This window comes from Myripristis murdjan, chromosome 5, assembly GCF_902150065.1.
Source record: "Myripristis murdjan chromosome 5, fMyrMur1.1, whole genome shotgun sequence".
NCBI classification, from domain to species: Eukaryota; Metazoa; Chordata; class Actinopteri; order Holocentriformes; family Holocentridae; genus Myripristis; species Myripristis murdjan.
The window spans coordinates 32,446,246-32,473,650 of record NC_043984.1 but is presented as its reverse complement, the minus strand read 5'-3'; the positions used below and the strand labels follow the sequence as shown (position 1 = coordinate 32,473,650).

The 27,405-nt window shown below is 41.9% G+C and overlaps 1 protein-coding gene across 1 annotated transcript in view; it reads left to right on the top strand.

Annotated features, from left to right (window-relative positions):
* The window catches only part of LOC115359827 (copine-9-like), a 149,267-nt gene that overhangs the window by 2,494 nt on the left and 119,368 nt on the right, over positions 1-27,405 (top strand). The window contains exons 2-3 of the mRNA XM_030052470.1: positions 13,999-14,039; positions 26,558-26,604. Of these exons, the coding sequence (XP_029908330.1) occupies positions 13,999-14,039; positions 26,558-26,604 (88 nt within the window). The remainder of the gene's footprint in view (positions 1-13,998; positions 14,040-26,557; positions 26,605-27,405) is intronic.

Below are 27,405 nucleotides of genomic sequence, written 5' to 3'. Positions count from 1 at the left end.
GGGAGAGAGAGACAGATGGTATCGGTGGTAGGGAGCTCACACCACCACAGCCCGTATAGCCTCTCACCGGCTCATATCTCTGGACCGAGGCTTGCCGATATTTTGTGCCCTTTTCATGCCAAAACGCTCCAAAATGAATTCAAGTGCTCAGTGCTTCCCCTCAGAGCGTCCCGCTGACAGCCTGACTAATGAAATTCATTTAAGTAGATTTTCAGCTCAGCGGGTATAAGAAGAAACTCTGGGAATTCTGTGCCTGTAAGCGAAGACTTAAATTACAGAAAACAAACACTACTGAACGGTTACATGATTATACGTGTAAAGAAATACCACTTCATGTCAGGGTTTTTGGGGACGTTTATCCAACTCAACATGGGACTCAGGAGATCTGTATGGACTCCTCGGCCAAATATACTCTTCGTTTTGGAGATTCAGCGCAGTAACTAGATAAACCTGGTGTTGCTCAGATGTCTTACTGTACTCTAAAGTTTAGATTTAGCTGCTGAAATCATAAAACTCGCAGGTGAATTTTAGAAGCCCAAAGTCTGCAGTTAGAGGACAAAAAAGTTCCTGTCCTGTAAGTGGCATTTTCCAGTTGCAGCAACAACACATTTCTTCTGTGTAAACATCAAATGACAGAGCAGTTTTGTGGTTTCATGTTTACTTTCTCTGCTGTGATGTGGTAAGTCACTCCTCTTCGTTGGGAGAATGTAACTTTATTATTTATGTCAGCTACGCGCCCCTGTAAGCAAAAGACCTGTTCCTGTTGTTTTAGTTCTTACTGGTGGCACAAACGCTGCATCCATGCAACTTGTCAACTTGTCATGACAGGCTGAGAAAGTTCGAGCATTTGTTCAGGTTGTCTTCACAACAAACAAGGCAGATTTGCAGGGTAGCAGCATGCTAGCCTGTTGTAGAAATGGACAGAATGGTCTAAATGTGTAGATAAGCGCACGGTAGCTATAACAAGTGATTTTAGTGGTGATGCTTCCAAGATGAACTCCATGCTTGTCAGAATCCTCCGTGTTAATGATCTTCTATGGTATAAATAGGAGAAAGACCAATTTTCCAAGTGGTAACCACAATTAGGCAGAAGGCATGAGTCCTGTATGTACAGCGATAACATACACTGTGATATAGTGTGAATGTAGTCGCTTAATAGAGAAGGAGACAGCCTGAGAAACAGTCAGTGCAGAACAATGCAACCAAATGGAAACACCTGTCAGAATACTCAATACTTAACACAAAATACCGGCTACCTGCTTTTAATGACTTATTTACTAATGACATTAATGAAGGCTTTGTTCCATTTAGGTCAAACAGAGCCAGGGCCCTGCTGAGGTGTATGCTGGCTCACTGCAAAGCCTCTGCTGCACTTAAACGGAGCAAAACATGAATAATTACCCTGCTATTTCATGTCAAAATGGCTGCTGTGAAAGAAGTCTGGTAGCCGATGACTTAGAGTGAGTTAGCTACGTGTTACAAGCTCGACTAATGTTAGGCAATGTGTAGGCAAACTAACTTGTGAACCTCAGAGCAGCTGTTTTCCCCCAGTGTTGATAGCAAACCAAAACTGCAAGGAGGCGACTTATTTTTGTGCTCTGTCTCTGTAGGCTGCAGGTTGGTAAAAGGCATAGATTGCTCGATGAACCTTTAACTGGTGATGCATTCAAATTTTCCTGATAAGTTTTAATTGAATAATATGAGCAAGGTGGAATATAAACAGCCACCAGCAGTGAATTACTGCTAAATGTCGTCTTTTTGAACATAAGCCGGTGTCTGTGGTGCAGTATGGAAGCTGGGCTGAGGATTATTCTAAGAAATGGTTATAGCTCTCAAACCAAGGGTTAACCTTTTTATTTCTCCATCTATCGATGACCACAGTGGCCAAATACTTACAATATAGCATTATAACCATTGCTTTCTGTCATTGTTTTTCTTGTTTTTGGCTAAAAAGCTTGTGTTGGTATTATTAGAATAGGACAGCCAGTTGATTTTGATTTAAATTAAGGTGATGTTTTTTCCCCTCAGTGTTTAAGTTATCTGTCCAAGTTACTTATGGGGAAGTATTCACTTACGTCTACAAAGTGGAAGATGATGTTTAGCACATTTCTTATACAGGTTATTGGGTAGTTTTGTATCAAATAGTGCATTTTACGCAAAGGTTTGCATGCATGTTTGCACATTATTACACATTTTTGCATAACTCACTTTCTGTAACGTTTGGACAGTAAGTAAGTACAAGAGAGCTGCAAATCTGCAAACGTGGAGTTATTTAAAGCTTTGAATCAGTTGATTGGTTTCTGGATGTACAATTAGAGGTGTTGTACAGGGTTGGGGGTGGTACAGCCCAGTGTGATATATTTGTACTCTGAAGTTTGTATTTGACTCGGTAAGTCATTAAACTGGCTGGTGTACCTTAGAATCCCACAGATTGGACCAAAAAAGTTAGGTAGCCCTGAATCATGAGGCAAAACTAGGCATACTTTTCACCAGCCATGTTGATGCTGATGCAAGATGACATGCCTCAGCTTTTGAGCCCATTACATGAAATAAACATCTCCAGGGACAGACACCATCTCCATCTCAGACCGGGCGCTGGATTCTGGCTCTGCTGTTTGGGCTGTCGTGTCGCGGTTATTTTGTTGTTGTTCCCCCTCATTTGAACAGGTATCTGTCAGCCTGGCAGCCGGCCATCCGCAGCCTCTCCCCACATGCGCACCTCTGAACCCAGCCCGATGTGAGCCGCTTCATCCCTGACAACATCAAACATCACAATCCTCCTCACTTTGCTTCTTTCATCAGCCTCCGCCTGAGAAAATCCCCGTCAGTCTGATTGCTCTTGTGCGCAGCCTGAAAATTAGCGGCACTTTGAAAGACGCCTGGCATTTGGATCATTTAAAAAGTTTTCATGCTGCCACAACGAGTCATTATGGCGTGAAAGCAGGTGTGGTATCAGGGGAGGTTATCTGGAGGTGAATGTCTGTTTCGAAGCGGCTCTCCTGCTCTGCGGCTGTGCCTCTAACTTGCTTTTACATCTTTAAGTCAGTCGGTTTTCGATTTTGATACGAGGGAGCTTTGCCTGAAGGTAAAGATTGCAGCGGCGTTTCCTGTGTCACCCTCTGTCGTCTTCCAGTCTCTGTCAGTTTTCTCTCGGTGTCCCACTCATTTTATCTCCTTTCCCCATTAATGGTTTCACACTCAAACACCCTGCATGTTGTAGCTGGTAATGAAGTGAACTGCTTTGCCCATTGAGTTCAACATGCCGATCACATTGCTCACATTGATTAAAAAGTAAATGGAAGAAGGAAACGAAAGGGACAGAAGACCGTGCAGGGAAGCTTTATGTCTGTGTGTAAGTGTAGACAGGCGGCTCAAATCCAATTTTTTCCACATATCGCATACAAATTGGACACGTTTTCTTTCTGTTTTCAAAGTCTGAACAGCAATAATCAACACAGAATCCTTTCTCTTCAGATCAGAGCACTTTTTTTGTAGATGATTTGAAATGTGAATCAATCATCAATCATCACTTAAATTTGAGGTTAAACTGATATCTGAATTCTTTAAATATAAACGTAGGATTTAGAAACACAAACTTCACTCCAGAAAATAAACCCCGAGTCCTTGTCTTACCTTGAGTTTCAAAGATAGGAAAAATCGTATTTGCCTTTTACAGAGGAAAATCCTAAACTCATGGATGTGTCTTATCTCAGTCCTCTTGCCTCAACTTAAGTGAGGATATTCTAACTTTTTTCTTCCAAAATCTAAATCTTAATTGGCAGCTGTATTTTTATTTTTTTATTTTTTTTTTTTATACCTGCCGCTGAAGTCAGTGGAGGTAAACAAACTGCCATTACTGCAGTGGAATCTCATTACTACAGCCTTGTTTTCTATTACAAATTCTCATCAGGATTTTCTACTTTTTCTTTCTTTCTTTTTTTTTTTTACCTTGACCTTCACTTTCTCATCCAGAAGCCTTGCTAATTAACAAAGATATACTAGACAGTCTTACAGTTTTTTTCAATCGCTTTTTCCAGTCTAATGAAACTCGGATCCACTTTGTCGTCATCTTCACCTCCAAACCACAGCTGAAGTTTTCTGTTGCAAATGTGTTCATACCTTTTCATTGGATTCACACATTTTTCACGCTCTTTTGCACAACACATGTGTCATTTACACGGCCCTGACTCCACTGACTTCACTCTGGTAGTCAAAAGCAAAACATCTGCTCACAGCTGATAGAAATGGCCTGCATCACTGTGAAATCACTAGTGCACCTGCATCACTGCCCTTTCCACAAATCACCATTCACCAATCAATCAGGATGCACCTACAGAAAATTACAGTAAGTCAGTTTTGCCATCAATACAGTAAAATTTTACTTCAAAGTCTTTCTGAGTTTGGATGCAATTCTTTACTGCAAGTTCACATTTGAATGTGTAGCTCACAGGAGAACCTTGTTCAAACTGACAGCTGTATTTTGTATTCTGCTGTCAGCTGTGTTACAGCACAGTAGAGCTGACTGAAGGAATCTACTCATTTGGGCAGAAGTTGAGTTGTTTTAGGGAAATATTGGCTTTTGCTACTTGCTTTACAATATGTAACTATGTAAATTGTCAAAAAAAATATGACTGCAATACACACAGGAAAAAGTAAGGTTAAACCTGTTCAGACTGGGTCAAAAGGGTGTGTTGCATTTTGGTGTTGAGTATGAAGTGAGTGAGTGGCTGGATTAACTCGCTTGACTGCGAGTTGTATTGGGTGGTGACAAAATGTGCTTTTGCTGCATGTTTGAAATGTTTTGCCATGGTAAGAGCCTTTTACAAAAAAAAAAGTGTTATTTTGGGCAGAGTGCCTGTCATTAGGCCTATGTAATGTATTTACTGTTTTGATACCATGATTTCTGAGTTGACAGAGGAGGCAAAGCGTTTGAAAAAAAGTGTAAGACCCATGGAAGCTAGCACTATCCACAGCACTTCAACCAAAGGCGACATCATGTTTGGGTGGTCGAAAGTGATCTCTTTTTTCTTCAAGACTGATATTTTGACCAATTTGTATCTTAACCAGTCAGATGGGACCGTGGAGCCAGATGTACTGTGATGTGGCATAAAGACCAAGGAAGTCAGTCACAGAAGAGTTTGGTGGGGTGGAGGGTGTCCACCACACAGACCTTCACTCCAGAACCCTGAGATCGAGTCCCGCGTTTGGTTTAAGCCAGTGAACGTTGCATTAATTTTGCTGACTTTAACCATTACCTTATCCTAACCTTAACTATTACCGTTTCCTGAACGTTACCATCACAACAAACCCTTTCCTAACCTTTACAAAGACCTTTTCCTAACCTTAACCATTACCGTTTCCTGAACTTAACCATCACAACAAACCCTTTCCTAACTTTGACAAAGACCTTTTCCTAACCTTAACCATTACTGTTTCCTACACTTAACCATCACAACAAACCCTTTCCTAACCTTTACAAAGACCTTTTCCTAACCTTAACCAAGTAGCTAATGAAAGTTATCCAAAGTGGCTAAAGCTATGTTTTACTGGTTAAGATGGACTGATGATAAGAACAGATGATAACAGTCTCTGACCCACTAGAAGGCGCTGCAGCGACCTACTAACCCATACCTGTGGGGGGCATTACCACTGATAATGTCCATTCATTTGCGAGATAACGGTCTAATCAGGTGGTAAGATGCACATCCACAGTCGGTACTTTGATCCATCCGTGGAGGGACACGGCCTAATTTTGTTAGTCCGACAATCCACACTTTCTCCAACACCAGGAGAGATTCATGTGACACTGCCAGTGGGTTTGACATACCAGTTTGATGCTGGATGTGAACGAACTTTCCCTTTCAGATGTGATCCATAGGTTCTGCAGGCTCTGTAGCTGGAGGTCACATTTAGTTCGCTTTGAGCTGCTCTCCTGTAAGCAGCTGCATTGATCTCCATGCTGCCAGGGCCATAAGTCTGGGGCACGCCAGATATAAGGAGACAAGGCCAAGCACACTGAAGCCTTACATAAACACATAGACACTGACTCCTCGCATACTTGGGTCAGGATATCTCTTTTAAATAAAGCATGCCGGTGAGCAACCCTCAGAAATGTTTGCACTGAGCATCAATAAACATCTCCCTCACTCTGAGAGGTGACCAGAACCTCGCTCTTTTCCATCACACTAAATTTGTCTATACCGAACCATCAGTTTGACTGTGGTATAAATTCTAAATGTCAATTGGCAATAATGGACATTTATTGGTATACCACTGCTCTAGATGGCTGTTTTCACACCTTCTAATGTCCAGCACCCAGTATTTATTTGTATGGATGTGCATGCTTTTGTAGACTTAGTGCAGATGAGTTAACAAATATGTGATTATGCAGCACAGGCTACATCACAGTGGCTACTACGAATGTTGGTGATAAAAAGAGAAAGGCCTCTTATTTTAGGCATGATGAGACAGAGGCCTCATGTGTGCATTTGGGGAGAGGAAACACATTCTTTTTGGGGGGTTTTCCTGCAACATAACTGGGCAGCAGAGGGAGAGGATGTGGCAAGAAGTCAGCGAGTCTGTCACCGCCGTGTGCAGCAGGGAACAGCGGTTCACATAAACTCAGTAAGAGCATCCTGTAAATCCTAATTAATACATTATCCAGGAAGACAAGAACAAATTTCTGTGTTTCCTCTCTGTGCTGTCAGGAGAGATACTTTGGCTGCCATTTTTGTCTGTTATTTTTATAATTTAGGACTGGTTCAGTGCTGCTCTGAAACAGGGATTCTAAATTAGGATATTCCCAAGTTAACGCACTTTATGTAATTGCTAAATTCTCATCTCAAGAAACAATTCTGCATGATTCTGTAATACCAAACAGACTAAAAAAGCATCCTAACTCATGGTAAGACTGAGAGTCTCTGTTTCTGTCAGTTTCATAGTTACGGCTAAAAACGACACCCGTCTTATGGCAGAAATCCCAGATCTGGATCACCACGAAAATACGAGTGGTTGTCCCTTGGCCCAAGTCTGATGCTTCCACCAAATTTCATGGAGATCTGTTCATAGATTTTTGTGACACCCTGCTGACAGACAGACAGAAAAGCTAATGGGAGAAAACAAAACCTGCTTGTGGGAGGTAATGAGGTAATGACGAAACTTTGTTGTTGCTTGCTTGTTGCAGACAGAGCTGTTGCACAATCAACACAGTCTAGTCAGCAAACCTGAGTCATTACTATGACAGCCAGCATCGTAATGACAGCAAATGATTTAACTGTCTAAATGCACAAATTTGATCTGGTCACTTGTAAACTCCAACTTCGACAGTCAGCGCTAAAGAGCAGAACTGAAAAGCAAATTGGATTTGCCTGCTGTGTGCTTGTAAGTGTGTGAATATGAGCATGTAAACATCTCAGCCTGCATGTGTGTGTGAGACGGGACGTCAGATAGAGTGGAAGGAAGGAGCCCCCCTCTTCTTCTTCTGTCTTACATAAGTGGCAGCCTGCCTGCCTGCCACCCAAACGCAGCTCCTCTAGATCCTATTAGACAAGCCGAGCGTGGCAGCCACCCTGGAGTTTGCAATGATTACCCCGGGCACAGGATTGTTTAAATGAGACGGCAGGAAATAAATTACCTCCCCTATATTGCCAGCAAAGCACCTATTAACCCCAAATGGCACCCCCTCCTCCTCCCCCAAACACGCCCATCCCAAGAGTGGTGGGATACCGTAAATATCAAAACAGCTCTCCTAATGCTTGAAATTGACTGAAGTGGAATTTTGACTGGGTAGTTTGTGATTTGTAGCTTGCTCATCGTATCTGGCAGTGTGCTGGGTTAGACCGATATGTAGGTTATGTGGAGCTGCTGCTGGCCTCGTCTCACACGTCAGGGGTCTGATAGCACGGGGGGGCGGAGAGGGGCGCTGACATTATAAACTGTTTACACTGAAGGGGGCGGGGATTTTTACGCCTCAGCATGTTCTGTGTGCAGCTTGTAAACAGGGACCTGAAAAAACACACGTCAGCGGTGCTTTGCCGTGGTCGGCGACATGGCATGGCATTACATTACAAATTACGTAAGTTGCCATGTTCTCCAAGGATTGTGACGGAATGAAATTACCGCTCCGAAATGTAAAACACTCTGTCGCTGTCCTGGGCAAAACCTGACCTGGCGACACCTTCCTGTCCAACAGAAAACAGGCCAACACGGCGTTGCTCTTCATCCTCCTCCTCTCCCTCAGCGCTCGCCAGCAGGTGAAAGCCAACCACAGATTTCACCTCGCTTGATTTCCATTATTCCACGGTCTGTGTCTGTGATTTTCGTAGCTTCCTGTTGGATGTGGTGCTATTGATCTGGCATCGTGCTGCGCTGTGATTGGCTGGGAGTGACACACCCCAGAAGAGTCCCGAGCTCAGCAAAACAAGAGAATCCAGGCAGAGGGCAGGGTTTCTGCAGACACACACACCAACACACACTGCTAGTGGCTCACAAGTGATAATTGAGAGGGATTATTTTTCAGCTCTACTCTTTCACACCTGATCCATTTAAGGGCTGCATGCTGATTGGCTGAAACAGATCTACCTGAAGAGGGCATGCATGAAGGTACATGGGCCTTAATTGGGTCAGGTGTGCAAGAGTAGAGCTGGAACAAAAACGTGCTGGACAGGTGGCCTTGAGGACTGGTTTGGGAACCACTGACATAGAGGACAGTTCAGTAACACATTTCCTCACAAGTGTGTTGCTAAAACAAATAAGCCTCACATACTTGTATTGCTAGAAAAAAAATGTCCCATCCAATTAAGCCAAGGAGTCCTCATATTTTCCAGAAATGCTCATGTAACTAGCCCAGGAGTAGACTGTCTCACTTCCTTTCCGTCTCTGCTTTGCGAGTAAATCTAATTAAAATTGGAGAAACGACTAATTATAGACAGCTGGCACCTCCAGTCCAGGCTCCGATTAACCTGCTGCACGTGTAAGACTCATATTGTTGAAAAAATCATACATTAAGAAGAGTTTAGAAAGTGAGTGAGGTCATGAAATCACTAAAGGGGATTTAAATTCAAATTTTTCTCGCTCTTCTTGATCTTCTACTTCTTCTTCTTCTTCTTCTTCTTCTTCTTCTTCTTCAGCTTGTCCGTCTTCTTCTTTCCATGGTTTTTCTTTATTTTCTTTAGAGTCTCATGGACTAGACCTTGATGTTGTTTCAGAGATTTTTCTACCCCGCAAGAACAAAATTTTCTGAATAATGCTGGATGCTTGCAATTTTTTTTTTTGTTTCTGGGCTTGAAAATTTTGATTTTTTTTTTTTTTTTTTTTTTTTTTTTAAAGCTGAACCATGCAGCGTTGTACTATGGTGGCCCAGAGTGCCAGTGAGAAATAATTCCAAAAATGTTTAGTTTCATTTAATTTGGACAAATCCTCAGAGTATAATTTAGCAGAACAGGATGCTCTTCTCTGTTGCAGCTCTAGTTTGTGATTTAGGCTAACAATGTTTTTTTTTTTTTAACAATTAAAAAAAAATCTGGCTTAGTGAGGCTTTAACATAATTAAAAATGAGAAGCAAATATCAGCTATATCAGCCGCTTCAATCAGGCTGCAATCCCAAAAATACCAGTATCAGTGTCAGCTTTCCAAAAAAAAAAAAGAAAAAAAGGAAAAAGAAAAAAATCAAATCTTAGGAGCGAGCAGGATGATTGTGTGTTTTTCTATTCCGGTGCTCTGAAGGCATTTGAGAGCAGCGTCAGAGGCTGTTTGGCTGCCGAGTATGGTGGGTGGTCTGATGCTAAAAAGTGACATTGGCGGTGCTTTCGACATGAAATGCCAGGTAGGTCAGTGAGCACCGGGAGCCGGGACTTCACAGTGGGAGAATGTCAGCCGCAGCAGGGGAGTGCTCTGATTGGATCCCCGACTTCCCCCGTGTCATGTCCTGAAGGCCCCACGCATGAGGCCATCTCACATGCAAAAGAGCTCGTCGCCTAAATAACATTAGTGACTCACTCAAGTTCAGCCTTAAAGACAAATCAGATTCTCCGTCTGTTCCCAGATGAAAAGGAGCAGCGCCGAACAGAAACCCTCATATTTTTCAGATGAAAGGCGGCGGTGCCAGTCGTACGCATATCTGATTAATTCTGTATTTCTCCAGGAGAGAAAGAGAGAAAAAAAACACAGCTCGTTGTTCTCTCTAGCGGTTCATTGCCCCTCATTTTTTCATAGATGTGGGTGTTTGTCGCCTTACTCCTGTCTCTGCTAACGAGCAGCCCCTAATAACTCCCTGATTACATTACCGAGCTCACCCGGAGAAAAGAAACGCCAGTCAACTTTGTTGGAAAAACTATGAAAATAACAGATTTGCAACGGCAGACATTTAGCCTCTCGCTTGCCTATTATATATTGTAATTCTGTGGATGCAGGAATAGGTGTTAGATTCACTGTCAGGGTGCTGCAGCTTTGATCTTTACACGCCTCGCTGCTGGGTGCTTGTAATGTCAGGGATTTAGGCATTAAAGCCATTCTACTGTTGTCATTCTAAGTGGAGCAGCAGCTAAATCAGTTAATATCTGCCCATGTTAATGGAAAGCTTTGCTGTGGTGACAAGAGGATGTGAGAAGCAGGCCGGGGGATTATGGATCTATTTCAGTTTGCCTTTTATGTACCCAGTGTCCACCCATTCCCTTTTGACTGGCACAGAACACACACATGGCAGCTCAAAAAAAAAAAAAAAATAAAATAAAAAAATAAAAATAAATAAATAAAGTGTCTACACTGCAGCATGGAAAAAGGATGACATGTTGAAGTTAAAAAAAAAAGCCAAAAAACACACACTTACACAGCAGCAAATGCCCTGAGAAAACTCATTTCTGGCAGATAAGTGCACCAGCCAGCAGCCACACACATATAGGCCGACAGGTAATCAAATACAGTAGGCACACACACACACACACATACACACACACATTGGTGAGACAAGCATGAACATGTGAGCTCCCCCCATTCTGACACATTAGTCACCACAAAACTCCCTATAACACTTTTTTCTTATGCATTTTTGTTATATTGTATACTGTGTTCGTTATTACAGTCAATTGTCTCTGATGAGTCAAGTTGTCAATAAGAAATGTGGTCGCCTGCAGCTCAATAGACCTGGTAATGAAGTGACATGTGTTATTGTGCTCTGTGTTTGTTTGTAGCTGTGAGATTTATTCCCCTTGCTGCTGCAGGAGGGGTAATTTTCCTTTATTTTCTTTTTTTCCCCGTTCTTATGTGTCAGCCTGTTTTTTGTTTACTCTTTTAAAAATCATTCGGTATTAACTGTGAAAAGATAACCTCCAGGTATCTATGAGGATGTTGACTATGGTATGTGCTTGTGCATTTAGTTTGGTTCAGTTTTGTTCTTAAGACATTATTTATATTGCTAAGAATGAATGCCAACTTGAATTTCTATTGGAAAAATGACGAGGAAATCGTGCTTCTGTGGGATCATGTGAATGTTGTGCTCCGTGTTGATGACCAGGGGATGAAAGCTCCTTTAACTCTTGGATTCCCAATTACACTATATTGCCAAAAGTATTCGCTCATCTATCCCAATCATTGAATTCAGGTGTTCCAATCACTTCCATGACCACAGGTGTATAAAATCAAGCACCTAGGCATGCAGACTACTTCTACAAACATTTGTGAAAGAATGGGTCGCTCTCAGGAGCTCAGTGAATTCCAGCATGGTGCTGTAATAGTAATGTAATAGGATGCCACCTGTGCAGTAAGTCCAGTTGTGAAACTTCCTCGCTACTAAATATTCCACAATCAACTGTTAGTGGTACTATAACAAAGTAGAAGCGATTGGGAACGACAGCAACTCAGCCACGGAGTGGTAGGCCACATAAAATCACAGAGCGGGGTCAGCGGATGCTGAGACGCATAGTGCGCAGAGGACGCCAACTTTCTGCAGAGTCAATAGCTACAGACCTCCAAACTTCATGTGATCTTCAGATTAGCTCAAGAGCAGTGCGTAGAGAGCTTCATGGAATGGGTTTCCATGGCCGAGCAGCTGCATCCAAGCCTTACATCACCAAGCACAATGCAAAGCATCGGATGCAGCGGTGTAAAGCACACCGCCACTGGACTCTAGAGCAGTGGACACGTGTTCTCTGCAGTGACGAGTCACGCTTCTCCGTCTGGCAATCTGATGGACGAGTCTGGGTTTGGAGGTTGCCAAGAGAACGGTACTTGTCTGACTGCATTGTGCCAAGTGTAAAGTTTGGTGGAGGGGGGATTATGGTGTGGGGTTGTTTTTCGGACGTTGGGCTCGGCCCCTTAGTTCCAGTGAAAGGAACTCTTAATGCTTCAGCATACAAAGACATTTTGGACAATTTCATGCTCCCAACTTTGTGGGAACAGTTTGGAGATGGCCCTTCCTGTTCCAACACGACTGCGCACCAGTGCACAAAGCAAGGTCCATAAAGACATGGATAAGCGAGTTTGGTGTGGAAGAACTTGACTGGCCTGCACAGAGTCCTGACCTCAACCCGAGAGAACACCTTTGGGATGAATTAGAGCAGAGACTGCGAGCCAGGCCTTCTTGTCCAACATCAGTGTTTGACCTCACAAATGCACTTCTGGAAGAATGGTCAAAAATTCCCATAAACTCACTCCTAAACCTTGTGGAAAGCCTTCCTAGAAGAGTTGAAGCTGTTATAGCTGCAAAGGATGGGCCCACATCATATTAAATCCTATGGTTTAAGAATGGGATGTCACTCATGTTCATATGTGTGTGAAGGCAGCCGAGCGAATACTTTTGGCAATATAGTGTATGTTGTATCGCTCCTAGGGACAGACATCGAACTGCTGGTTGGACAAAAACAAAATGCATGGATCCAAACGAGGGCTGCACGGCCTTCAGTAGAGGCTCTGTGAAGGTCTCATGTGTCGCTTTGGATAAAAGCGTCGTAATTGTAATTTGTACTGTAATTTGCAGAGACATTGACACCAAAATCCCATCAAAGTCTGGTGCTACTTGCTAACACTTTGCTGCATGACAGCGGGCTGCTAGCGTTATTCAAAATAAGAAAACTTACCTCTGTAATATTTTTATATGGCTTTTACATTCATAAACCCAGAAATTAAATGTCATTATGTCAGTTTTGTTGATGCACAAATTTTTGGTTTCTGGACGTTTTTTAGCTGCTGCCTTGAAAATCCACTGCCAACCAGATTCACTCTCTTTGGAAACAGAAATAGTCTTTGCTTGTTCAAAACAGTGCATTTAAAATGTTATCTGTTATGGAAAACAACCAGATTTTGCGAGTTCACATTTCCTCAGTGTTAGCATATAGCATTACAGCTAACTGTCCATCGGAGACACCTGGATGATTTCAGTGTTGAGGTTCTCATCACTTAAAGGAACACTTAAACGTTTTGGGCAAAATAATCTTTTTTATGAATTACCCAGACTAAGACAAAATATTTGACATCATTTTCACCTCTGTAGTCTGCTGGTTTGGTTCCTCTGGGTAGCATTTCATGTTAGCTTAGCATCGCTTCGTTCCAGTCGTCTATCTTCTCCTAAAACGATTCTTGTTGTGAAAAAAAATTCCCAGACGTGTATTTCAAATCCACGTGATACACTAAATAAATAAGACTGTGTTGGAGTTGGTGTAAGGTTTATTTTTTCACTTGGATGGAGCCAGGCTAACGACTCCCATAGACTTCAAGTCTTTATGCTAAGCTAACACAAAATGCTACCCATAGGAACTGAACCAGTGGATGTACAGAGGTGGAAACGGTGTCCAACATCTTCTCTCTGAATAAGTTGGGAAAAAGGTATATTTCCGAAAATGTTGGAATATTACTTTAATTGCAAAGAACAAACATATATTATTATAGTCATTTTAGTCATGTTTGAATTAAATAATACATGTGATTTTATTATAAAAGGCCATTCCAGCTGTGACTCCACAGTCAGACTGACCGGCTCTAATTGCAGCTTTTTGCCTTTTCCTGCAGGAACCTGCTGGACATGGACACCTTCTCCAAGTCAGACCCAGGTGAGCCACGACACCATTTCCACAGCCATTCTTTCACACAGTTTCATGTTTGTATATGAGCTCGACTCCCAGACTCTCCAGTGACTCCCATCCCCCAGTGGCTTCTTTTTTTCCCCCCATGCCGCACCACACACACCGCCTCTCGTTCAGAATTTGTTCAATTTCATGCTGCGACTATCGGGCCGCTGTTTCATGCACCTTATCAATGCACAGCACGCATCACTGAGCAGTAACACCGAGTTTCTACTTGAGCATTTAGAGACAGACAGACAGACAGACAGACAGACAGAGAGAGAGAGAGAGAGAGAGAGAGAGAGAGAGAGAGAGAGAGAGAGAGAGAGAGAGAGAGAGAGAGAGAAACTCCACTTTATATCAGAGCCTTGTGAATGAAAAGCGTTTTCCCCCAGGGGTCACTTGGTGAAGACTCTCTGAATCAAGTTTGTGCTTAATTAGGACAACTAATCAGTGGAGCCTGATTGACACTTACTGATAGCTGGGGCCACGCACGCACACACACACACACACACACACACACACACACACACACACACACACAGAAATACACGCAGTCACACTGTCAGAGGCATGTCTGACCACTGAGAGAGAGTAACCTTTAAAATTAGAAGTGAATGGTGGACAACTGAGAGTTAATTAGAGCAATTCTTCCAGCTACTGTACAATTTACATTTGCTGAAGAGAGAGAGAGAGAGAGAGAGAGAGAGAGAGAGAGAGAGAGAGAGAGAGAAACAAGGGATCCAGGCAGAAAGAAAGCACAATTTGTTTCTGCATGATTGGTGAAGTTCATGCAGAGATTCATACATGCCACTCTTCCTCCGATGGGATGAATAGTTCTGATTGAAAGAGACACATCCCTTGGTTTATCATCATCATCATCATCATCATCATCATCATCATCATCATCATCATCATCACTGACATCATCATTCTGAATCCCACTGCGTCTTCTTTCAGGCCTCTGATGTCTCTGTTCATCCCTGCTGGTCTTTATGTTTAAATAAACTGCATTCACACACACATAAAACTGCTCATGCTCTCCCTGCACTGATGGGATAGTGTGTGTGTGTGTGTGTTTGTTTTGTTTGTAATAGGATTCTTGGCTGATACACTCTGCCTTTTGTGTACTTAGTCCTCTGTTTTGGTTGATGTTTGTGAGTGTGTGGCCATGTCACTGTGTGTGTGTGCGTGTGTGTGTGTGTTTCTAGTGTTTGGTAGCGAGTGTGTATCTGCGTGCAGTGTGTATCTCTGCCTGTTATTCTGCAGTGACTGTGTTCCTCTGTGCGCAGATGGTAGAGCCCCAGATCTCGGTGTCAGAGCGCATGTCGAACACCAGCAGAAGAAAAAAGAAATTCTGTTTGAACGCGAGTCGTAACTCAGCAGACAGACCAAAGCCCCGCGAGCCGCTGGCGCTTTCTTTCTTTTTTCTTTTTTTTTTTTTTACTCCTTACAACAAAAATTCGAGTCGAGATGAAATCCGATGTCAAGCAGGAGTTCTGTATCGTGATATTCCAGCCTTTAAAACCAATACATTTTGCTTAAACCACTAATAACCACAATAATTCATTCATTAGTATAATTACTGTCCAACAGTCAAATGCCACAGAGAAAATCAGCAGCATTATCACCTCATTCTGCCAAAGTCATGTTGTTTAAATCAGAGATGTCAGAGCTGTGGCACGCGGGCCAAATCTGGACCGTGAGCACATCTCATCCGGCCCACCAAGATGTTTTGGAGGCAAAGGGGAAAAAATGTATTTTCATATCCAAATATTATTTTTAAAAGGGCTGAACAATATGCCATTACTATATAGTTATCTAGATTTGAACATGCGTGATATTAGTATCTCAAAAGGGAAATGATATGGATGATATTAAGTTTAGGGTTAGGGTTAGCCTAACACAGTGATTGGTCTGTTCTGATCAATAAAATCCTTTGTGAAGTTACTTCATTTTCTACATCCAGTTGGTATTCTTATGCTGTTTGTTTTAAAGACTGCTTAATTTTCGCCGTAGCTGCACTTAAAATTTCAAATAAGTGTGAACCCACAGTCATACCGTATCACTATTGAGATATTTGGCATAAATATCGGGGTATGAAATTTTGTCCATATTGTGCAGCCCTAGTTTCTATGAAAAAAATCGATAATTAATTATTAATTATAAATTATGATAAGTTAATTAGACCTAGCACTAAAGGAAAAAGCACCAGGCTAGTTGCTGTGCTCTGTTAGTTTAGCAGACGTGCTATCACAAACGCTGACTGACTTGAAGTTGAACGTAGAAGTTTTTCACGAAAGATGGACAGAGCTGTTATTTGCCTCTGGGAGGTAAATGTCAAACCTGTCTGCTCTATATTTGTTGCATTTCTCGCTTCTGCCTTATGTTATTCGGTGTTACATGTTATTTTTTTAATGTGCCAATGTGCATTTTATCATTGATTGGTCAGCTACAAATTAACTGATTTACAATAATAAATCAGAAAGTAGCCTAAAATATCCGTGTGTCGACTGTGAATGAATACAGCCCATTAGCTAATGTGAATCTGGCCACCAGGATTTTGAACGTTTAGATATTTAGCTACCAAAAAAAGTGAAAATACAAATATATATTCCAGAGAACAGCTCGCTAACCCTTTAAAGGACAGTTTCAAAGTCTGAATAGGAGATCATGTTCTCCAAAAAAAACAGGATTGGTCAAATCTGTCAACAGACTCAAACGGCATCAGCTGGCATCGCCTTTAAAAAGCCATATTGTGCCAATTCAATATTATTTTTACTGCCAGTATTTGTCTGATGAGGCTGAAAATCGACACTTGTGTTGTCTTTTTCCCTCAGAGTTTGTCACTTAATTCAACTGTGTGTTGGTGTATTTTAATACACTGCCAGCCCGGAGAAATTGTTACCATATACCAGACTTTTCAGATTTTCCTGTCATATGAAGGTTTCATTGGCTTTGCCCCTGCTGAGATCAAAACAGTAGAAAACTATATGTGTGTGTGTGTGTGTGTCTTACCTTAATCTGACCTGAGCCTCGGCCTCATGTTGAACTCTCAGAAGCGGCCTAATTAGCCAAAGCCAAAGTAAAGATCTGCGGCCGTGGTGCTGCACACGGATTAGAGACACAGCCTTCCTGTCCTCGCTTCACTAATCAATAATTTCTAATAAAGTCGGAAAAATTAACAATAAACACAATATCTCTCTGAGTTTGCTGACAGTTAATGAGGTTTCTGGAAGTTGGATGTGCCAGCGTGGTGTGATCGCTCGGTTGTGACGCGTGATAATGAAGATATTTTAAAAACAGATTAACCGCTCAGTCAGATGCGGAATAAATAAATAAATTTTGTGCAAACAGCGAAGGATTAGGAGTTTATTCCTGGTGATTAAGATAATTTATCATGGACTGCCACGATGTTGCTTCATCTGCAAGGAAGAAATAAAGTTATGTTCTCTTATCAGCTGTCAGAAATAACAGGGGAAGGCTCAGGCCAGCAGCTGGAGAAAGTTTTATGCCACCATATATTAAATATACTAATTCTGGGTAATGTTCAACATAAAATTGCAATCAGGCAGAATGGAGACTCTGTACAATGGCCACCACTGACAGGATTAGGGATATCTCCTAATCATATATATATATATATACCTCTCATCTGTATTCATAAACTAAATTTCAGCAGCCAGTTCTGTTGAAGAGTTTGACAGTTATCTGGCTTGTAATCCTACCTCCTGAAATTCAGTTTTGGGATTAACATCATCTTTTGTTCACAGATATTAGCATTAAGAGACATTTGGGGAAAAGGAATACATTTTATATCTGCATACAGTTCGCTGAAAAACACTAAGATTATTTATAATGACTACGTAACCACAATAATCAGGCACCTTGTAATAATATGGAATGGCGTTAAAGGATTACACAGAAATGGAGGGATCAGGAGCCGTTCAGACGCAGGTATTTCACAGAATGTGCTTTTAATCCATGGTTCTTAGCTTACCAAGCGGTCGCTCACGAGCCGAAACAAATAAAAATACAGAGAGGAGTCAAATCAAACACGGCCTCTCACACACGTGCACACACAGCTGGTCGGCAGGCCGGGGGGCTTTTATTGATACGTCCCGTGGATTTTAGCGGCTCTAGCTCTTTCTTCCTGGTCGGTCGGAGGTGGAGAGGCAGGCAAGGAGGATAATGATCGTGTCAGAGGGGTCCTGAACTTCAAAACCCTTCCTCCCCACCGGAAAAAAAGCAAAAGCCGGACCCTCAGTGGTTGTGATGCTCGCCCGGGCCTTTCATGTCCCTGGTCAGACCCCTCTATATCTGAGCCGGGAGGACGGGGTCAATACACACAGATAATGTCACGCGCTATTGAGACCCACTGATAGATGGAGGCGCCTGCTCTCCACTTATATCTGTGCCGGTGGATAATTGACTCGGCTTAGACGCGAAGTCAATAAATAATGTTGTGTATTGTTTCTTCTGCGATTGAGTGATGGCTAATTGACAGGGTGCCGGAGGACAGATGCTGCAAATGAGCACAAACACAGAATGATTCCTCACGCTTCTATTAGCTCTCATTTATGGGGATGAAACTGAGCTCATTTTCTTGCAAAACAGCTGCATGTATTTAGCAAGTTTCAACCTGGCTGCACAAGATCAAACAGTAACACATAGATAGATTACAGACTGATTATACTCACATTACAATAACTAAACTTTCTTATAATATCATCATGTTAAAGTTTACAGCTGCCCCATTGACATTCTTTGCACATTAATCCTATTTATTAATTCTATAATGCCATGATTATAAAACCGATCATGCCCTCTCAGTGTGTCTTAATGCATGTTTAATGCTTTACGCTGCATGACGAGCACTCAAAGTAAAGTTACCGAACACGCTATCGTTTTGTTAGTTATTCAGGCAGACAAGTGCCTGCAATAACTAACAACCTTAACTTCCCCAGAGAACACATCATTCAATACGTTTGCATTTAAATGAGCTCCAGCGGCACCATGTGATTGGAAATCTGAATTCACCCTCTTTATTTTAATAGAGGTCACAACCAAATACTCGGCTCCCTGGAACGCGGCATTTTCATGAAAATTTCATAAATCAGGCGGGAGAAGTTTGTTATGAGCTGAACACTGCACTGGTTTCATAATAAACTAAAGGCCACTGAGTGCCAACGTTGAATATGGTGCTAAGAAATAGTTTTTTTTTTCCTTAATTAGCATTTGTTTCACCCTTTCTCACAAGTCGGCGTGTTGGGAAAGTGGGACAGGCAGTGCTGCCTCTCCTCTCCGAGTGGACGTTCCCAGCGCCTTCATTCCTTTACAAACATGGTATGTAGCTGTTCGTTTTCTCGCAGGAGAAACAGCAGTGGAGGAAACGATGGGCTGCTGTGTACACATCCTGTTTGATAGTGACCCAGGGGACGCTGTGATGCTTGACTGTGTCCTCCTTCCCTGATAAAAGCATCCTATTAGACTATTCCTATTGACTGTGGATGAGTGCGTTTACAGAGCGGCAGAACGGAGTGGGTTTTAACTTTCGCTTTGTCTTCTTCTCTTTGGAAATGCCTCGGAGATTTCTTCTCTGATTCCAGCTCTTATCTGCTCGTCTCCTTCAGGGTGCTGACCAGGAAAAGCCCCTCCTGGTGGGATCCTCATTACGTCAATTATCCACTCGACGAGTCTTTACTTTGACACTAGGAAGACCGAGCCACTGTAAATTGACTGCTGCACTGAATTTCAGCATCAAAATAGCCCAGCTTTCAAAATTCCTCTCCAAGACCAATTTTCTGCACAAACCTGCGTTTTTAGATTTTTAAAATTACCAAGGAAATAATAGCCCTAATCATAATAACCCCTTTAACTTGACAGCCTGCTACTCTTCTCTCAGACCTCCCAAGTCTATTGGTCTTTACAGTGTCAAAGCTGCAGTAGACAATGTTTTTTATGTAAGAATCCAGCCATCTCATCAGCCTAAGCCACAAAATGTGGCTGCAGCAGAGCAGAGCCTCTTCTCCCCACTAACTGAGGCGCTGGAGATTCCTCATATCAATTAAATTCTAGTGTCCAGTGATGAATCATAACTTAAAAGCACATTTGTAAATCGGGTCCTCTTGCATCGTCATCCATCATCAGTTTGTGATGTTCACTGTTCACTCCAATGTGCTTTTAGTAGTCACTTCCCATTAACTTGCCTCATCTACCCCAGTTACAGTGGTTTCCTACATTTCCCACAGCGACTTGAAACATCTGGATGCATCCAGCTGAGTTTTATGTGTAGCTGGGAGGAGAGAATGATAACAGCAGGACTAGTGATGATGAGAAAGTGAATGAGTTGAGAAAAGGTGACTTTTGCATCTGTGTTGATGCTGCAATGCAATCTGGCAAAAAAAAAAAAAAAAAAAAAAAAAAAAAAAAATCCATCAAACGACAAAATGAACCCAGAAATGCAAACACATCACCAATGGATGAGCTGATTAAACTAAATGATGTAATTTTTCATTAAAATGTTTTTATTGTTATCACTGGGTGTAGAAAATGTCATGAAGTCCTTTCTCTGCAGAGAGAGGTCTTGTTTTCTGCTGAGTCAAATCAGCACTCGGGATGAAAAACTACTTTCACACAAAAGAGTGGAGTGATTCAATCAGAACACAGCTCCGTTTTTATTCCTCCCACCCCTGATTGATTGACTCCTCAGCTCCACCTGATGATCCCACAGACAGAGTCAGTGACAGTAACTATTAGCTTGTTAGCACGGCTCACTGATTTTGTGCTGCCACTGTACTATTATGAATTCCACTGGAGTTATGGGCAAGATACACCCACATGGTGAAGGTTAGGGTTATTTCTTAGTGAAGTCTCATGTCTGTTTTAAATGGAAATTTTATGTCCAGTCACAGCATTTGTGAGCATATCTTGCTCAGAACAGTTATAAGATCCATAATGGTGAGTTGTTCTTGGAATTAAATCGACCAATTTAAAATGTTGGAGGATATTTTACCATCTCAAGAGGGAGATTTTCACTTTGCTGGACTGAAAACCCACCCAACCCTGCTGGAATGTAGAAAATGAAGAGCCTAAAACTCCGCTGTATTACTGACTTTTTCAGATCTTGGAGGATGAGGAAGATAGAAGTCAGGAATAATACAAAATAAGAAATTCACACCCCTTGTTAAAGAGTCTTTGGATGGATTTTCCTTCGACAGTGAATCCACAGCCGTGAGTGAGCACTCGGTCCGGAGAAAGCTTGACTCACCAACGATCACATCAGTCACTGACAAGAAGACTTTTGCTTTACTCATGTCACCTTTTTGGATTTGCAGCTGGTGAAACATTCAGAATTAAAGCACCTGTCTCTCTCTCTTTAGCGTTTGAAGTTGCTAAGTGCAGCTTTAATGGAAAACACACACACACTGTAGTAGCTTTCATCATGTAGAGCACATACGAACACTACAAACTGTGTATGTTTGTGCTCAGACTCGGGGCTTGTGTGTATTTACTAGGCTGGACACTCACACTTAGGTATTCACAGGCGCACACACACACACACACAAACACACACACACACACACACACACACACACACCTTGCTCTTAACAGCCTGGTCACATCCTATAAATGCTTCTCTCTCTCGCTCTCTCTCTCTCTTTGCCAAATGGAATCAGTTAGCCATCCGTCCTTAAACTCTCATCCCTTTGGTGTTTTTCTTCCTTTCTCCCTCTCTCTCATCTGTTTCGTCATTTATTTATTGAGCCCAGGGGTGCAGTGGAGGGGGAACGCAACTTCTAAAAATAGAAAAAAAGGAGAAAAAAATGCTTATTTGATCTGCTGACTGACAGACTGACAGCTTGCCAACCTATCAGATTCATGAAAACGTCCTCTTACGTGACTGAGTGACTCTGTGACTGAGGGAGTTTTCATGATAGGGTGTGCAAGCTGTCAATCTGATTTTTTTTTTTTTTTTTTTTGCAGAGGTGTAAAAGCCCAATTGGACAGGTATAGCTCGATGCCCCACTGACCCCTGTGCTGCAAAACCAAAATAACAGACCAGCCAACCCAACAGTGTGAGAGCACCAGTATGTCTAACCTTCAGCAATCATCGGTCATTCAAATTCAGATTCACAAATAAAAGCACCAGAACAGAACCAGCTGCTATAGAGGCAGCAGCCGATGTTTATCAGGCAACACGGACCTGGCTTGGCTTGGCTGAGGTGCGCTTCCCCACGTCTAAAAATAGCACTGGAACGCTGCTTGACCCTGTTTTTCCTTTTCTCCTCTCTGCTTCCTCTTCTTCTTCCTTTTTTTTTTTTTTTTTGCTCCTTTGAAGAGCGGAGCAGAGAGGATTGGGATGCACTGGGCCCAGCGGTGGTTGGGTCGTCATAGTCGGCTGGCCTCCCGTCCCACGGAGGCAGAACCATTATGCTTATTGGCTTTTTTCCCCCCCTAACACCGCCTGCCTTTACTATGCTCTGCTTTGATGTGGTGTGTCGTGGTAGGATGAGGAGAGGACGAGTGGAGGCATGGACCAGAGAGGAGGCAAGAGGAGAGCAGAGAGGAATAGAAAGGAGAGGAGGAGATTAAAAAGAGTGGAGACAAATGAGAGGAGGCAGAGGTGTGGACGAGGAGGAAGAGGAAGCAGAGAGGAGAGAAAGTGCGGAGGGAAGGAGGCAGAGGTGGAAACCTTGACGAGGGAGGAGGAGGAGGGAAATGAGGAAAGGTGTAGGGATGCAGGAGGGAAAGGGGGGACAGGAAAGCAGAGGGACAGAGAGGTGGAGTAGAGGTGATTTTACCCTCCTGAGGGGCAAAACAGATCTAAAACCAGATCACACCATCCATATCGCTCATGTTTTTTCATTTCATTTTTATCCCACATGATCAAATGAATGATTTTGAATGAATGATGGTTTTACACCGGGGTCCAACCTGATTGACCCACCACAGCACCACCACCAGGCCAACAGGATCCCAAGTGTCACACTCAATATCTCAGACACTGGGGGGGTGAAACAACACCGATTTTCAAATTACACAGCCCTAACTAACTACACCAACCCTTTTATGTTGTAGAATGAAGATCAGAAGATCAAAACAGGCAAAGGCAAAATTAATATCACTGTGCAAAATCTAAATAACTGCAACTTTCATTTCACACTCCATGTTATGTTACCACTGTGTATGGTTCAGGTAGTTTCAAAAATTTCAGTTATAAAGAAAAATGACTAGACTCTCAGGGGATACAACAAATTTTTATGAAGCAAAAAACAAAAATGTCCAAATACAAAATTCATGGGTGCAAGTGGACTAGCATGTTGGTAGTGTTACCAGATGGGCAAAACAAATGGGTGTGACACAGATGGCGCACTGTTATTTTATTTATTTATTTATGTATTTATTTATTTTGGACAATACACAAATTTTGAGTGGGCTATGAAAGCGGAAAAAGCAAAATGTTGCAGTGGAACAAAAGAGGGATATTGACAGCACATTTTTTAATTTTGGCACAATGTAATGAATGTTAATTTGAAAAAAAAAAAAAAATTCTGATTCTGATATCGTTACAGCATCGACACTCTTGGGTCATTTGATGAATCCTTGGGGAGTGATTTTTTTTTTTTTTTTTTTTACACTGATTTCCTGGTATCCACAAAATGAAACTGATTGTTCCATCACAGCGCCACCAACAGGCCAAAAGACAAATAATGCAATAAAGGTGACTTGTGCAAAATTGCAGGCGACGTCATGTTCACTGGTGATGTGCTTATTTCTCCTTTTATTCAACCAGGTAGTCTCAATATCATTCAACTTCTTCTTCAAAAGAGAGGAAAAAAAATGTAAAATTACTGTTTGGTTGCACATTCCTGAAGTCAAACAGCCGGCAGCATACAACAACATATTGTAGATTACAGAAAAGGAATTGCAAACATGCTAGAAAATATGAGACATGACTGCTCTAAACTCAGTGACGGGGAACAAGAATTGAGTTTAGCGTGCAATCTGTTCGTCTTGAAAGATGCATAGTACCATAAACCAGACTAACCCAGTTCAGAAGTGAAGCGTGGCATATTTGAAACCAAGTTATCTGGTAGTATAATTCCTGGATTTAAAAGACAGATGTGAAGTACAGCAGCTTCAGAAGAGCAGAAGAGGAGAGGAAGAGCTTTATAGATAAACATAATACACTGCGTAATATATTTCCCTTCTTGCTGTCAGTGAAGCCCAGCCAGCTTTTTTGTAATAACCCATAATAGTGAGTGTGAAATTTACCTGGTGTAATGAAACGTGCTGTGGTAAACTGCATCCAGTGGCTTCAAAGTAGTCGGGTCAGCAGGTGAATACAAAGCATCTAACGAGATACACACCGGGATCCACACACCGACGGCTGCACGGTGGTGGAAATTGTGCAATATTCTCATAATCACCATTTTAAAAATCATTTTATTATACAGCTGGAGCAGCAGAGAGGGCAAGAGGAGGAGGAGGAGGAGGAGGAGGAGGTGTTAATGGAAGTGCTGCACTGCTTTTAACCTTGAGAAGGCGTGAGGAGTCCCTGAGTGTTTGGACAGCCAAACTGGGCTGTCATCTGAAATGGAGCTTTGTGAAGCTGAGAGCCTCTGTGCTGTTTACAGGCCGGAGCTGGCGACACTACGGCTCCTCTGTTCATACCGTAAAACCTTGTTTTTGTCATTTGTTTTATTTTTTTTTTACTGTGGTGTTCCTGCACTGCACGTCTCACAGATCACTTGCCAATCAAAGAATGCACCCAATTCGACCGTCATCACTTCTTTAAATTTCAATTTTTGAATTTTTCAATTCAATTTTCTTTTGTATAGCGTCAAATCATACCAAAAGTTATCTCAAGGTGTTTTACAGACACCAAACAAATATCGGCCAAATCCATGGACCAAAATCTCCCCCAAGAGCAGCACAGAGTGACAGTGGCAAGGAAAAAACCCTTTTGACAGAACCTCTGGGTGGGTGGCCATCTGCCTCAACCGGATGGGTTGAGAGATGAACAGAGAGAGAGAGAAAGAGAAAGCGAGAGAGAGTGAGCGAGAGAGAGGAGGGAGGAGGGAGGAGCAGATTGCAGGACAGGGCAGCAGGTGGTTTACCATCACAGATGCAGACTCTGCAGCTCCAGAGGCAGAAATACCAGTTGGAAGTGAATGGCCTCTTCTGTTTATTCCTTACAAACCTCAAATGTAAAACGCATCAGTTCCTGTATGATTGGAAAGAGCCACCAGATGTGAAGTCTCAGACTTATTAAAAACACTAAAATGTTGGACAAAAGGCGTCATTGGTGCAAGACGATCTTCTTGACCTATCAGGGGTGTTGTCATCGTTGTTGTTTTTTTTTTTTTTTTTTTTTTTTACATGCTTAAGGCTTTTGTATACATGAAAGGATTCAGTAAAATAGGTCCCAAATACTGAGAGCAGCAAATGGAAAAGATTTGAATGACAGATTAAAGACCTGAACAGTTGAATAACTATTGTGTTATACCAATTTGGGAGACACAATGGCAAAATGGACATTGTATAAAAATGTCAGGCAATATTAATTTGAAATAGCTCAGCGTGCTGAATGATGACTCGCAGTCAAACAAAAGGCTGCTTTCCAGGAGTTTAGGAAAGCGGCGTGATTTTCAGATTAGATCTCCAGATTTTTTTTTTTAGGTTTTTAATTCAGTGATTTTCAACGGGTCTCACAGTATCTACAGTGAGGCTTTGACTCTTACTAAGCAATGAAGCAATGAAAAGACCGTGTCAGTTTTCGATTAAAACGGCTACGACAAAATCAAATCAGCATAACTTCATCATCTGATCTTTAGCAGGAACTGTCAAGTTAGCTTGTGAGTTGTTTTCTGCAGCGAATGGAGTTGTGTAAAACATGTTTTATTGCTGTTTGCTAGCGATTGGGTATATACTTCACATACAGTGATGTTTCTTACTTTTAAATACCCCAATTTCTCTATTATTAGTTAAATTCTATTTTTTCTTTGATGTATCCTGCTTTTCTTTGTGGCAGAAGCTCAGTTTCCTCAGAAGGATCATTATTGTTCATCTTTTCTTATTCAAAAGCTCTCACACATATCCGATATGTCTTTTTTGTCTCTCCATTACATGAAACTGTGTGATCATTTATACATTTTTAAGTTAAGTTCAAGTTGATTTAAAGCCCATTGTCGCTGCTTACAGTCTCAAAGGGCTTTACATGTTCACAGGTTTTATAAATCATTTAATATATAGTTTTAATGGCTGTATTATAGACATTAAACAGAGCGGTAATTTGCAAATTCATAGGATAGAGAAGCCTTTGATTAATGTTTGCTCAACAACACCAGCCTGACTACAAAGCAGTGCTCAGTGCCTTTTCACATAAAAGCTTAGTCTATTGATTTGTCTTAAACCATTCTAAAATGTCAGGGAGTTTTTAAAAAAACTGCACTGTTCATTATGATAAATATAACTAATACATAATATATCTCTCTTTGCAGTGGTGGTGTTGTATGTGCAAGGCCTTGGGACCAAGGAGTGGAGAGAGGTGAGTGCAAAAGTCTTTTTTAATTCCAGGTGAAAATCGTTTTGTGTTTTCAGCTGTGTAATTGAAGATTTCAACTACTATGTGTAGCAAATGGGGAGAGCCAAGAGGGGTTTGACAGTATATGGCTGGACTATTGTATTGGTGATAAATCATAATAATCAACATAGCACAATAATCAGTCTTAAGGAATGGCAGAAAATGAAAAACAACCTCTTGTATGCCTTGTATTGAGGTTATGCTCATTTCTACCATATGAAAACTGATGGTTCAGTGGTATCAGCAGAACCTCTTGTTGGTGGAAAAAACCTGAGATGATGCTGAACTGTAGTCACTGTTATTGGTATATAAAGTGAGACGCTGTCCATGGTTCTGACGCTGAACTGTAGTTACTGTTAGTGGTGTACAAGGTGAGACACTGTCCATGGTCTGATGCTGAACAGTAGTTACTGTTAGTGGTATACGGGCTGTGACACTGTCCATTGTGCTGAAAGTGCTGAACTGCAGTTACTGTTAGTGGTATACAATGTGGGACTCTGTCCATGGTGCTGAAGGTGCCCAACTGTAGACTGTTTGTGGTATACTGGCTGTGACTCTGTCCATGGTGCTGAAGGTGCTGAACAGTAGTTACTGTTAGTGGTATACAATGTGAGACTCTGTCCATGGTGCTGAAGGTGCTGAACTGCAGTATAACTGTAGTATACAGACTGAACTGTGGTATACGGGTTGATTTGTGCTTCCTCGTGTCCACACAACACTGCATGTAGATGTTTTAAAAATGTCCCAGTGGCTGCTGGTCCCAGT